This window comes from Podarcis muralis, chromosome 6 (genome assembly GCF_964188315.1).
Source record: "Podarcis muralis chromosome 6, rPodMur119.hap1.1, whole genome shotgun sequence".
NCBI classification, from domain to species: Eukaryota; Metazoa; Chordata; class Lepidosauria; order Squamata; family Lacertidae; genus Podarcis; species Podarcis muralis.
In genome coordinates this window covers 60,237,898-60,251,738 of record NC_135660.1, presented here as the reverse complement: position 1 = coordinate 60,251,738, position 13,841 = coordinate 60,237,898, and the positions used below count along the sequence as shown (strand labels likewise).

At 43.5% G+C, this 13,841-nt stretch overlaps 1 protein-coding gene across 3 annotated transcripts in view; it reads right to left on the bottom strand.

Moving 5' to 3' along the window:
• The window catches only part of PPP2R2D (protein phosphatase 2 regulatory subunit Bdelta), a 29,617-nt gene extending 25,806 nt beyond the window's left edge, over positions 1-3,811 (bottom strand). The window contains exons 1-2 of one of the 3 annotated variants that reach the window (XM_028729900.2): positions 3,558-3,811; positions 3,257-3,346 (exon numbers count right to left, since the gene is read on the bottom strand). In XM_028729900.2, coding sequence (XP_028585733.1) covers positions 3,257-3,346; positions 3,558-3,564 — 97 coding nt within the window. In that variant the 5' untranslated portion in view covers positions 3,565-3,811. The remainder of the gene's footprint in view (positions 1-3,256; positions 3,347-3,557) is intronic. The other 2 variants (XM_028729898.2, XM_028729899.2) reach the window with 2 other exon arrangements.
• Positions 3,812-13,841: the final 10,030 nt, after the last annotated feature.

Here is a 13,841-nt window from a genome sequence, read left to right as displayed (position 1 = left end):
CACACCTCCATACATTGTGTGATTAGTGCAAAAGCTAGAAGGAAGTTAGCAATGTAATTTTCACCTTGGGGGTATCACTATTAAGATGGCATTTCACAAATATATGAATAAAAAATTACGGGCCTCATTTTCTAAAAGTATTATAGGTACAGCCTATACCTGGAAGCAAGTTCCTTTAAAATCCATGGTATTTAAGTAAAAAAAAAAAATTGGATAGGGTATAAGAACAGAAAGGAAAACATGTTACAGACATATCAGGATTCTATTAACTGTGATACTGTGAAATGCAAGCAACTACTTGCATGTGTTTGGAGTACTCTGATCTACAACATTTTAATTTTAATCCTGAAAAACTGGTTAAGTTCTCAAATGTGCTGCCTGAATGTCAGTTTTCTTTTTAGCATATAATTTTGTTGATAGTTTTGCTTATGCCCAGTGCAGAAAATTGTTATTTTTAAGATTAGTTGCATAACTCTCTATACTGCCTTATCTCTAAAGATTATAAAATGTTATTGACAAAACAGCGAAAACATACTATCATCAATTATAGTGCCCTTCTTTGGGGCCCAACAACCTAAATGCAATTTCTTTTACATAGCTTCTTGAACAAGTTGTTTCAAAAATAGCGGTAAGGGAAATGGAAGCAAGATGTGAAAGTATGTCCAAATAAACAAGGACAAAAATTAGAGCTGAGATGCTGGTTAAGTGAATTTGTTATCTGGCTATGGTCAAATATTTTCAAATATTCCATAAAGTAAAACATGCCCTTGTACATGTAGTATAGTATATTCCAATATACTAATATAACATGCACGCAACCCACATTTAATAGCAAGTTTGTCCTATTCTGCACTCCAATGTGGTTCTAACTGCTCTTCTCTAAATTAAGCCACGCTAACTTTTATAGCCATGTGATAGGTCACAATGCCCAGGAAATACTGCAAACTGTTATGGAAACAATGAGGCTTCCACATGATCTGGAAGGGTGTCTATAAAGTTTGAGAGGGACTGGAGCCTTCCAGAGAAGAGTAATTTTGATCATAAGCACAATATTCTTTCTTCCTTGAGACTGTTCTGAAAAATTAATGTGGACAGTAGATGGCAAATTACCCACTTTTTAAAACCAATTGCCAATCTTATAAAAAAAAAATTCTCATCAGCGAGTAGTTCGAAATTTATTTTCTCACAACAAAAATAAGTATACTGCAACAACTGTTTCAAAACAGGATAAACTGATATGCACTGCAGTCGTTTATTACCATGAGCAAGAAAGTTGTAAGACTGAACATATGATCAAGGTATTTAGGGAAAATTTTAGTGCCGTTAATTTATACTATAAATTCCCACCTGGTGCAAGACCAGGTATTTTATTCATGTAACCCCTTCCCCTTACACAAAGTAGCTAGAGACAGACACACATACTGTGGGTGTGGCTAATTGTTTCACTATAAATAGAACTCTAAATGCAACTCTCTACATAAATATTAACTGTGCTCAATATGAAAGCATGTAGACATCTTGTTACCAATGTTTAGCAGCTGGCTGCCACCCAGATACAGAACTGTGTGAAGACTATCAAATATCACTATCAAGGTTGAAAAACAATACTAGATTTAGTACACATACTGGAATTTATTTTACTACTATCCATTCTAGCACAGAACTCTTTCACATCTCACCAATAATTATTTAATGTTTCTACCACACTTATTCTACAAGCAAACAGCAATAAAACCCACTGATGATTCAGAAGGCTTGACTATGCATAAACATCTTAATAAAACAAAGAATGGCAACTGAACCTAAGTAAGCATTAATGAAACTGTATTGCTTCTTGGAAAACATGCCACTTTCAGGAAAACAAAATAGTGTTTCAAGAAAGTGTGGAAACTGCTTATCTGCAAACCATTTTTAAGTCTCTAAGTATATTATGTTAAAAGGGTCACCTATTATCAGTCTGAGTATTAGTAATCACAGAAGTTTCAGTATCTTCCTCCAAACCACACCCTAAGTTGGCCTCTCCACTCTTGTAAAGAGAAAACCCACAACTTTTGTCTTTTGAAATATTTTTAAACTACAACAAGAATACAACACAAACTCAAATTAAAATGCTTTTAAGGACAGTAGTATAAATGTTAAAAAATCCAAAATAACCAAACTTTTAATAAGAGTGTATTTAATAAGTTTACGAATACAACCTGTACACTTTCAAAAAACAATGCAGACTCTTCATAAAACTCTAGGATACCATGGGTACCAGCCAGCTACTTTAATGAAGCAGCAACAGTTAGGCTGCAATTTTAATTACTAGATAATAAATCAAAAAGAACTTTGTAAGATTTACTTTGGAGTTAACATACTTAAGAATGAACTTTTAATGCACTTTTACAGGCTGGGCTGGTTTTTGCTACAAACTTGTTCAACCTAACCTAAAGCTGCGCATTGCCAGAAAGAAGACTTCACATTTCTGCTGCTAAAAACTAAATTTCAGAGGAGGCTGCCTCCTCCCCTCCCTTGTATGGCTAGAATGTAGCTTGACAACCTTGACAGACTGCTCCCCACTCCCAATCCTCTTTTTTTCTTTTCAATCCTCTTGTTCCACTGTCTGTCATTTCTCCCAGAACATTAAAAAAAGAAAAGGGAAAAAAAGACAGCAGTTTTCTGTACAGTGTGGAGAGGCAGAGCAAGCAGCAGCTTAGTCAGACTCTGCAATCCCCCCTACACATATTAAAAAAAAGGGGGGGGGGATGAAGATGGTGGTGGTTTGGTTTGGGGGGGGGGGGAGAGAAGGGAAGAACCACAAAAAGGCGAGCAAAAGGTAACACTTTCTCGAGACTAATGCTGCTTCCAGACCGAACAAGGGCCCGGGGTGGGTGGAGGGGGCACCCTTGCGGTGGGAACCAGGGTTCATCCTCAGCCCCTTCCTTCTTCCCATCCTGCGCTTGGGGACCTGCGGGATGCCTTGCAAGTGAAGGCCCATCAACCCTGCAGGAAGGTGGAGGGGGGGGGGGAGGTTGTTGCAGAGGAGAAGGGCCTGCAGCAACCTTGGGAGGGAGCTCCGGGACTAGCAGGAGCCTCCTCTGCCATTATTCCTTCCCCCCACCACCACCCCCATTGCGGGAGGTTTTTAAAGCCGGGTCGAGAGGAAGTGAGGCCTTTCGGAGGCCCTTCCCTAGGAGCCCAGGGTCATTCCGTCCCCTAAACCCACCCACCTCAAAATAATACTTAAAACAACAACAGCAACCACCCCCTTTACCTTCCGCCACGTCTTCGTCGATCGCCCCCTTCACCTGGGAGAAGCACCACTGGAAATCGTTGCTGCCGCCTCCGCCGCCGCCGGCCACCCCTGCGAAGAGACGGGAAAGGGAAGAAATGCCTTGAGAAGCCCGAGCCTCGCCTCTCAGTATCGCTCTCAACCCAGGATAAATAGGCCAAAGCCTTCCAGCTCCCTCCGCCCGGCTCCCCGAGGCCTCAGGCCTGCCTCCGCCCGCCAAGACTAGGGCCACCCAAACCAGCCCCATAGCCGCTGCCTCTGGTGCGCCCCTCTCTCTCCTCACCTGCCATGTTGCGCCGTGTGTGTGTGGCGGGCGGAGACCGGGGCCTAGCGAAGCCCGCGTGGCAGACGTAAACCGACCGCGACCGGAAAGGGAGCCGCTACCAGCGACGCCGGTGCCCGAGCTGCTGCCGCCGCTGCCCCTGCCGCTGCTGCTGCTGCTGTGGCGGCCGCCACCGCCAGCGCCGACGCCGCCGGAGGTTTGGGGGTTTCAAAATGGCGCCCATTGCCGGTCAGCCTGATCCGGTGACGTCATCCCCCTGCCAGCCTCCGCCGGGCGGAGGGAGGGAGGGAGAAGCCGGATGGGCCTGAATGAATGGTGTATGTGTGTGTGTGTGGGAAGGGAGAGGCAGGCAGGACTAGGCGGGAGGAGGAAGAGGGGAGTCCTCGGGTGGTGGAAGCGGCTCTCTGCTCTCGCGTGGGTTGGAGGAGGCCGGTTCCCGCCAGGCCGGAGGAGGCTTCAGGTTCTCGCAGGGCTTGGAGGGAGACGGTTTGCTCGAAAGGGAGGGGGGAATGGGGCTGCTTCTCCCCCCCCCAAAAAATAGGGGTTGAAAATCCAGCAGGGATTCGTGCCCTTCGGTGATGAACACGCCAGCAGTTAAGAGTCCATCAAGCTATACCAATAAAACCCTTTTAACGAGGGCCAGGTGAACAGTCACACCAGGTATAGTGAGGCGAGCTTTCGGCTTCAGCAGAATTCTGCTTCAGGCTAAGGCTCCTTTTATGGGGCTTTTCACATTTCATTGGAAACTCAGTCCTGTTTCATGGGAAATTTGGAAGTATGGGGCCGCAGAGGATTTTGGTGCGGTCACCCTGTTTCCTCAGCTATGTTAGGAGCCTAGCCAGAAAGGGAGGCAGGTTAGGCTAAGCATGTTGCCTTTACTTGGAAATCAAGGCCTTTAACGCAACAGGGTTTAAAACTCAGCATGATACGCCTTGTGAGGCAACGTTCGCATTTGCATCTGGAAAATAATTGGACGGAATATCTTATTCATGGTTATTGCCTGTGAAGCAAGAAACAGGGTTCCAGAGCATGTACAGAATGCATTTTCCTCACCAGTGATTTACTGAGGCCTGCCTAGAGGTATTTGGGATTACAGAGAGGCTCAGATCGATTGGTCCTTGTGCAGATGTGAATTCTGCGTCTTCTCTATGGGTATAATACATCTTCATATTTGTTCATCTGCCCATTCTTCGCAAAGTGATTTTCACAGGAGGCGCTTTGCAGAAGGTGCAAGGAGAAATGCTTGACCCTGCTTCCGCCTGCTGATTTCAACATGAAAAATTTTCCTTTTCAGCTACCTTTTTTCCTACCATGGTCTATGCCTGTGTTTACCTTGCAATCTGTGGCACAGCTGCAAGTCTTACATAATTTAATAACAAAGAAAAATATTTGTATAATACTTTTGTATAACCCACACATATTTTCTTAACAGAACGCAGTGCAACTCCTGAAGCCTGATGTGTCATTTGCCAAGATGCCAAAGTTCCAGGAAACATAGCTCCATTTAGCTTAGTATTGTCCATGCTGATGGATAGTAGCATCCCAGGGGAGGGCAAGTTGTTTCCATTCTTTAATAGAGATGCACAAGCACAATGTCAAGCCTGACCGTCCTGTGCTTGCTCCTACACTGGTATTCTGAATACTTGGTGCGAATTTACCCAAAGCCTTCTCTGCATTTCTTTTATAGTATGACAGCTGAGTAGCAAGTGCTTGTTATACCAAAGCTCAAGATACACCGTTGCTAATGCTGCTGACGTCAGTAGAACACGGGTGTGGAAACTCAGGAATGGTGGCCAAGTGCAGCTGTCTAGACTTCTCTGGCTCTCTAGGCCATGGGTAGGCAAACTAAGGCTCAGGGGCCGTATCCGGCCCAATCACCTTCTAACTCCGGCCCACGGACGGTCCAGGAATCAGCGTGTTTTTACATGAGCAGAATGTGTCCTTTTGTTTAAAATGCATCTCTGGGTTATTTGTGGGGCATAGGAATTCATTCATTTCCCCGCCCCCCAAAAAAACTATAGTCCGCCCCCCCCACAAGGTCTGAGGGACAGTGGACCGGCCCCCTGCTAAAAAAGTTTCCTGAGCCCTGCTCTAGGCTGTATGTCAAGCCACACCTCTCCCTGGGCTGCACCCCTCACCTGCCCTGTTTTGCACCCAGCCTTGAGTGTTTCTGCCTAGCTGGAATGTGTGCTTGAAGCCTGATATTAATGCCCTTTGCTTGCCTGGATGAAGGATAGAGAGCGATATATGAGTGTATGTAAAACTAGCCTACTGTACAAAGGTAACATTTATATTGGTTGCCCAACCCACTTTGTCTTTGGGCCGGACCTGCCCAGCACTGGCAAGTGGCCACTGTAAGGTTGTGCCCCTAATGGAGGCAGGAGGGAAGCTGCTATCTCTGTAGCCCGGTTTGATATTTCAAATGCCAAGTGGCCTAAAAATTACACTGCTAAATAAACATAAAAGCGTATGTGTTTGTGAGAGAGCACGAGAGAGAAACTCCGGTTTGGGGCAGGGGTTAAAGGGCAAGCAAAGTGTGCTGGTTATATCTGCCACCTGAGATGTGCAGGGAATGCTTTAAATATTATATAAGTTAAGCATTTGTTTTTCTCCTTGGTGTGAATATTTGAATCCTCACCCACTCCTTCAGAAAGAACAGATTGTTCCTTGGTTGGTTATACACATGGTCCTGCTCCATTCATGCAACCTGACTTGTTGGGGGCCAAATTTAAGTTGGCCTGTTATGCAGGTTGCAAAGCCGCCCCCCCTTTTTTTTTTACCTTGAAAACTTAGCTTTGTTATGGGCAAGCAACTGAAAAGGAAAGGGGAAACCCACATGTGTAACAATGAAAATAGAAAGCAATACATTTAATTCAGCATAGGGTTGTCCTGGCTGTGCTTTGGTAAGTTAGCTATATGCAGAAAGTTCTCATTAGTAGGGCTCTTCCTATAATATTTTTGCAATGACACAGTAAGGTATATTTAGTGTGTTTTAAAAGATGCAGAAGCTCTCAGAAGCTGGTTTGAGCATTATTTGTTCCAATGTGCTCCCCATCTTACACAAATATAAGATGGGGGCACCTGGCTTGCCAGTAATGTAAAAATGATCTAGTAGCAGACCACAAGCTTAACAGGAGTCCACATTGTGATGCAGCAGCAAAAATAGCTAATGCTTTTCTAGGCTACATCAACAGAAGTATAATGGTTTGATCAAGGAAAGTAATGCATTGCAGGGGGTAGGGATAGATGACCCTCAAGATTCCAACTACAATTCTATGATTCTAGAAGTGCTATAAATCCAACATACAGAACTGTGGCAGACTAATCTGTATCAAGTCTGCATAAGAGTCCTACTAGAATTGAATCCAGGAAGGAAACTCAAGCATTCAAAATGTCTTTATGTGAATAGAGTCCAAGATAATTCCTTCAGCTTGCCAATAATTTATGTTATTATACACACAAGCCCTCTACATACTGCAGAATGTTCTGGGATGCACACAGTTCAATCACATAGAAATGTTTGCTTGATACAGTAATAGTGTTGCCCACTCATTTATTTATCGCACATCATGTGGTATGCATATCTCCTTCTACTTCATGGACCTCACAACAACTCCATGAGGTACGTTGCGCTAAGAGACATTGGCTGACCCAAGATTGTTCAGTGAGTTTTGCGGCTGAGTGCAGATTTGAACCCAGGGTGGTGCTGTGGGTTAAACCACAGAGCCTAGGACTTGCTGATCAGAAGGTCGGCGGTTTGAATCCCTGTGACGGGGTGAGCTCCCGTTGCTCGGTCCCTGCTGCTGCCAACCTAGCAGTTCAAAAGCATGTCAGAGTGTACAAGTAGATAAATAGGTACTGCTCCAGCGGGAAGGTAAACAGCGTTTCCGTGCGCTGTTCTGGTTCACCAGAAGTCATGCTAGCCACATGACCCAGAAGCTGTACGCTAGCTCCCTCAGCCAGTAAAGCGAGATGAGTGTGCAACCCCAGAGTCCGCGACTGGACCTTTAGGTCAGGGGTGCCTTTTCCTTTACCCTTACCTACTATAAAACTTTTAAGATCTTCTGCACCCATGGGCCCTTCCAACTCTATGATTTTATACTTTGTTTTCCATGTGTGAATCCCCTTAAGCCTGAGTACAGTGGTACCTCGGGTTACAGGTGCTTCAGGTTACAGACTCCGCTAACCCAGAAATAGTACCTCGGGTTAAGAACTTTGCTTCAAGATGAGAACAGAAATCGTGCGGTGGCAGTGGGAGGCCCCATTGGCTAAAGTGGTTCCTCAGGTTAAGAACAGTTTCATGTTAAGAACGGACCTCCAGAACGAATTAAGTTCTTAACCAGAGGTACCACTGTAGTTTGTTGCAGGAAGGTTCCTTCTAGCCGTACTTGTTAGATCTGAGTATCTAATACTCTGTGATCTTAGATTAGGCAAAGAGGCAGCAGTTGGCCTACCTCACAGGGTTCTTGTGAAGATAGTATGAGAAATTTCATTTACGTCACCCTGGTTTCTTTGGATACAAATGAGAAAGGCATTTTATAAAAGGAGTGGGATGTGTATCTGTTAATGGTTTCTAACTATGAGAAGGGACATGAAGCTCCAGGGAAGTATATAGGATGCCATATTCTTTCTTTCAGAACTTCAGGCAGAAATACAACAGGAGTGGCCTCCACACTGGGTAAGGCATTCAAGCAGACGATTGCCAGCTTGCTCTAGACTTTCTTGGATGACACTGACTTTCTATATTAGTTTCAGGCAGGTTATAGGCCTGATTTTGGAATGGAAACTGACTTGGCTACCCTGTGAGATGACGTCTACCAAGACAAGGAGAGCAACCCTCGCTCCCAGTAGGAAGAAGTAGAGCTATTGAGTTATATCCAATGTCAGTTCCATTTTGAGTAGATCCCTTGAAAATAATGGGCCTCAATTTAAATGGGTTAATTTAAACAGGTTTACTCTGATCAGAGCTAATGTTGGCTACAACCCAATTTGTTTATTTTGTGAGTGTTACAGAGCAAGGTGTTCGTAAACAAGGACTATTGCTTTAAAAATAGAACCTCTGGCAATTCTAACTGCACACCTGTTTAAAATAGGATTAGGCTTCTGCTAGGCCTGTCTTTTAATAGAAAATCATATCATAGCTATGTGTCTTTCCCCTTGGCATGTATCTTTGTAGCTGTCAAATTACGCAAACACATTTCAGCATTACATACATTTAATGCATGCACACACCTTTTCGTATATAAACTCTCATGCCTTGTTCTGTTAACAGCTATGTTGCTAATTGTTGTGTGGGGTGGTTTGATTTTTTGCTATGGTAAAAAGTGTTCAGAAAGAACAAAGCTGTGTTGCAAGAAGCAGTGGCCCTTATATTTACATGTCCCAGCTTAAAACCCTTAAGAATTCAGTCCGGCTGGATAAGATCAAAAGAGCGTGTAGCCTAGCACTCTTTCTCTTGCCAAATATCTCTTAAGCTCACAAGCAGGGTATCGTGGAGGCTGTAATCCCCAGTTTATTGCCAGGTTTTAAACCAGTGATAAACCACTGCTGGACATGAAGGTTCTGTTCCTACCTATTGTGGCTATAATTAATTGATGAGCTTAAATGGCAAATCTACGTTATCAAAGATGATAGAAAAAGTTCTGGCAACATTCATTTAATACAATATCAAGTTTGTTTCTTTTAAGATTTCTGATGTTTTCAAATGTTGTTGTTGTAGTAGTAGTATACCTATACCATATTGGCCTGAATATAAGCCACACTCCCCCCCCCCCCATTCTGACCATGAAAAGTAAAAGTGTGGCTTATATTCGCGACCTTACGCCGCTGGCAAACTAGCGCAGCTCCCCTCACCAGGCATAGCTGTCAACTTTTCCCTTTTCTTGCAAGGAATCCTATTCAGAATAAGGGAATTTCCCTTAAAAAACGGAAAACGTTGACAGCTATGCCACCAGGAAGCAGCCTGGGAGCGCACTCACTCCCAAGCCTCCCCCGAGCCGCCGGAAAGAAGGGGAAAGGCAGCCCAAGTATTGTCTTTTTTTCTTCCCTCCCCCCTTCAATTTTAAAGGTGTGGCTTATTTGCGAGTGCGGCTTATATTTGGGCCAATACGGTATTTAGAATATTGCTTATTAGAAGGTAGGCCCGCCAGTCACAAAACTACACTATCACCTGTCTTCCCCTTCTCTTTGAATTGTATGGAATTTTATGGAATTCAGATTGTAAATACAGTGGTGCCTCTACTTACATACTGAATTCGTTCCGGAGGTCCATTCTTAACCTGAAACTGTTCTTAACCTGAAGCACCACTTTAGCTAATGGGGCCTCCTGCTGCTGCTGCGCCGCCGCTGCACGATTTCTGTTCTCATCCTGAAGCAAAGTTCTTAACCCGAGGTACTATTCCTGGGTTGGTGGAGTCTGTAACCTGAAGCGTCTGTAACCCGAGGTACCACTGTATAATATAAGAAATGAGAGAAGCAAAAAGTAAAAATAAATATGCAGTATGTAGCACAGTACTTTATAATTTCTACAACAGCCAGGGGGAAAAAATCACTAAGAGGTTAGCCAAATTTCTTGTGGTACCGTACATGGGTAAAAATGGTTTAGGAAGCATTGTCCTACTGTTTTACTTATTGGGGAAGTTTGGGGATAAATGTTGCAACAGCTTCTTTATCCTCAAATCACTCATGAGGCTTTTGGCAATCCCAGATTCGATCTGTAGTGATTCTAAGGGAAGTTCTTCACCTTTGACTAGTCCCAATCTCTCTGAATCAGCCCGGTTATGCTCAGGATTTGGGGTTAATTTGAATCTGGTGCACACCTGTAATAGCTGTGCCATTGGCAATTCTTTTCTTAAGCCGCTCATGCTTTGTGTAAAACGTGCATAGCAACACACACTTTAGAGAAAACATACAGAAATGTCTTCTGTTAGGGGGATTTGCAAGTTGTATATTAGGCAAAACGCATACCAAAATATGTATATCAGGGTAAATTCACACTAAACAATGTTTTGCTCATGACTTCCACCATGGTGAATCCCAACTTCGGGGCCTTCTGGTCAAGAGACGTTTTTTGAGGGAACTGTTGTGTAGCATGAAGAACAGCTGTGGTCAATCAACTCAGATGCTTTTTAATTTAATTTAATTTTTTTAAAAAATTGCTTCAACTAGTGCAGTAACTAGCCCAGACCCTTCATTCCTATTTTTCATCGCTGAGATTTTTTAAGTAAATAATTTACTCCGGATATTTATCTGCAAAGCAACTCCAGGACTCGCCCTCTGCCCCATCAGCTGTGAGGTGCCTGTTTAGGAGCTCCTGGCACACAACAGAAACTGGTAATGTGTAGCAATTGGGTATTGAGTTACACCATAGCCTATGCTGTGTTGTGGTGATGTCATCAACTCCAGGGCAGGGCTGTTGGTTTGCTTTAAATCCCTCTAGTTGAAGTCAGTAGGAAAGAAATGATTTGCAAAAGTGCTGGGGTTGGTGTAAAGTTGCATCAACAGTGGGGTGTGGGGCTGTGGTTTGGAGAGGTTTAGGAAAGAGTGTACATTCCTCCCTGTCCCACCCACATCACTGTATATAAACAGCCTTGGCCCAGTATACCTGAAGGAGCATCTCCACCCCCACCGTTCAGCCCAGACACTGAGGTGCAGCTCCGAGGGCCTTCTGGTGGTTCCCTCCCTGCGAGAAGTGAAGTTACAGGGAACCATGCAGAGGGCCTTCTCGGTGGTGGTGCCCGCCCTGTGGAACACCCTCCCATCAGATGACAAGGAAATGAACAACTATCTGACTTTTAGAAGACATCTGAAGGCAGCCCTGTTTAGGGAAGTTTTTAATGTTTGATGTTTTATTGTATTTTTAATATTTTGTTGGAAGCTGCCCAGAGTGACTGGGGAAACCCAGCCAGATGGGTGGGGGTATATTATTATTATTATTATTATTATTATTATTATTATTATTATTTTATTATTATTAATTTCCATTTTGCTAGCATATCATTGCCAACAAAATAGCACACTGTTTAATTAATGTCTGTTGTTGATTTCTTCTGACTATCTTAATAACGTGATTTTATGGAACATGAAAATAAAGATTAGTGTTGGCGGTTTTTAAAGCAGCAATTTTTCTTTATGTAACTTCTTCCCCAGTTGGTTTGGAATGATGGGACAGTGTGGGGAGGGAGTCACTCTTTGCTCCACTTAATCCAATGTAGTGTGATGCCAGGAGTTATTAAATCCAGCCACCTTTTGCTAATGGGTATGGCTGTATATAGGGAGTAATTCTCTATCTCCCTTGGGATCCCTGAAACATTGTCATCAGCTCCCAGAGGATCTGCCCCGAAGTCTTGAGAAGCAAGGCGAAAGCCTTCACCACCTTGACAGTAGTAGTGATGTGGCTTTTGTAGGCTGGTATGCAAAGAACCTAGTCAGTCCTTTGACTAATGACAATTCTTGAGCCAGTTATTTGACACTCCTTGCATACTTCTACAGGATATTACAAACTTGGTGAGTCAGCTTTTGCAGATCCAGCTTTGAGTAAATGAGTGCTTGGAAGTATTGCTTTGTCAGGACCTATTCTTGGTTGTGATTTAGCAGCAAGTAAAATGTGGTGGCTTGTAGCCCAAGGGGAAACCTTGCAAAAGGGTAAAAACAAATTTTCTTTCTACAAATCTGACACTTTTTTATCTATTGGAAACAAGCGTTTTCTGTAATCTTTTATTTGCTGATTTTTTTATTTTTTATTTTGGTAAGGCTGGTCTTTCAAATGTTCAACAAGTTATTTCCAAGTCTCGGCACAGAGTATTACGCAAAGCCTCCATGAGCTCAGATGTAAGAGAGGAACACCCTTTGCTGCTCATGGAGGTGGAGCCTTCAAGAGAAAGGTTCATCTGTCTAGTCATTCCTCAAATGTTTAACAATATACCGTAAATCAAACATGCCAATAGAGTTTGATTTTTTTAAAAAAACAAACCTAACCTGTCAAGTTCACAATTCACATATTAATCTGATGCTTTAATATTTCTAAAATGGTGAGAAAAATGTTCTGATCGAGATTAAAGAAAGGGCTTAATTCCATTAACAGCTGCAGGTGAAATTATGTGTACTGCTCCTCTTGGCAACCTATGATAGGATATCAGAACAGTGAAGGGAGGGAGAGCAGGAATTGTGTTAACTGTAGACAAACAGGAATTACTAAGTTTCCAGCACCAATGGTTGTAATAAAAGAGTATCATATATTTTAGGGCTTCAGCTCAGTTTCATATTTGAGTTACGTAAAATGACAATAAATATTTCATTCCCCCCACCCCCCCCATGAGGACAGTGGACATCAGCCCAGCATCAGACTTTGTGTCTGGTGCTGTTTCAACACTAGTACAGTGGTACCTCGGGTTACATATGCTTCAGGTTACATACGCTTCAGGTTACAGACTCTGCTAACCCAGAAATAGTACCTCAGGTTAAGAACTTTGCTTCAGGATGAGAACAGAAATTGTGCTTCAGCGGTGCTGCGGCAGTGGGAGGCCCTATTAGCTAAAGTGGTGCTTCAGGTTAAGAACAGACCTCCGGAACGAATTAAGTACTTAACCCGAGGTACCACTGTACTTGGCAACTTTAATTGCAGCTTTGCTTGAAGTACTTTGTGTGTGTGTGTGTGTCTTTTCTCTACTCAGCCTGGCTAAAACATTTTGTTACTCAAATCAGCAATCTAATAAGAGCCTAGACTGGAGTGACTAACTTGTTTTGGGCCCATTGACTGCCTTCACACCTGACCAACTTTCCTGCAGCTCCATGAATGAAACTGGGTGTAGCCAGCCACCAATAACTCTCTCTTACACACACACACTTGTGCAGGACACACAGCCACTTCCTCCTCCATTGATCCATGTAGATCAAGGAGGGGGGGGGGGTCAGCAGCCCATCCAAACTTATCAAATGGCAAATGTGATGACTGGCAAGGCAGAAGTTTGCATTGCCATCAAACCACTGGCCAGTGCCATGTCTACTTAATGTCTCCCACCTTTTGCTGCTTATGACAAACTTAGTGAGGTTGCGGTGGGTCAGGAGAATATGCTTGGGAGTCCAGTTCAGGATAGCCACCCCGGTCTAAAAATATGCAATAGGTAGAGGACATATTGCCTATATATGAAATGTTTGTCTGGGATGACAAAACACAGTGGCTATCAATATATGGAGTGTGCTGGTGTTTTGCTTTGTTTTTTAGCTGCAGCAAAACTCCCCACTCCTTTCTGATTTGCAGTCATCTGGCTTTCATCCAAACTCTGT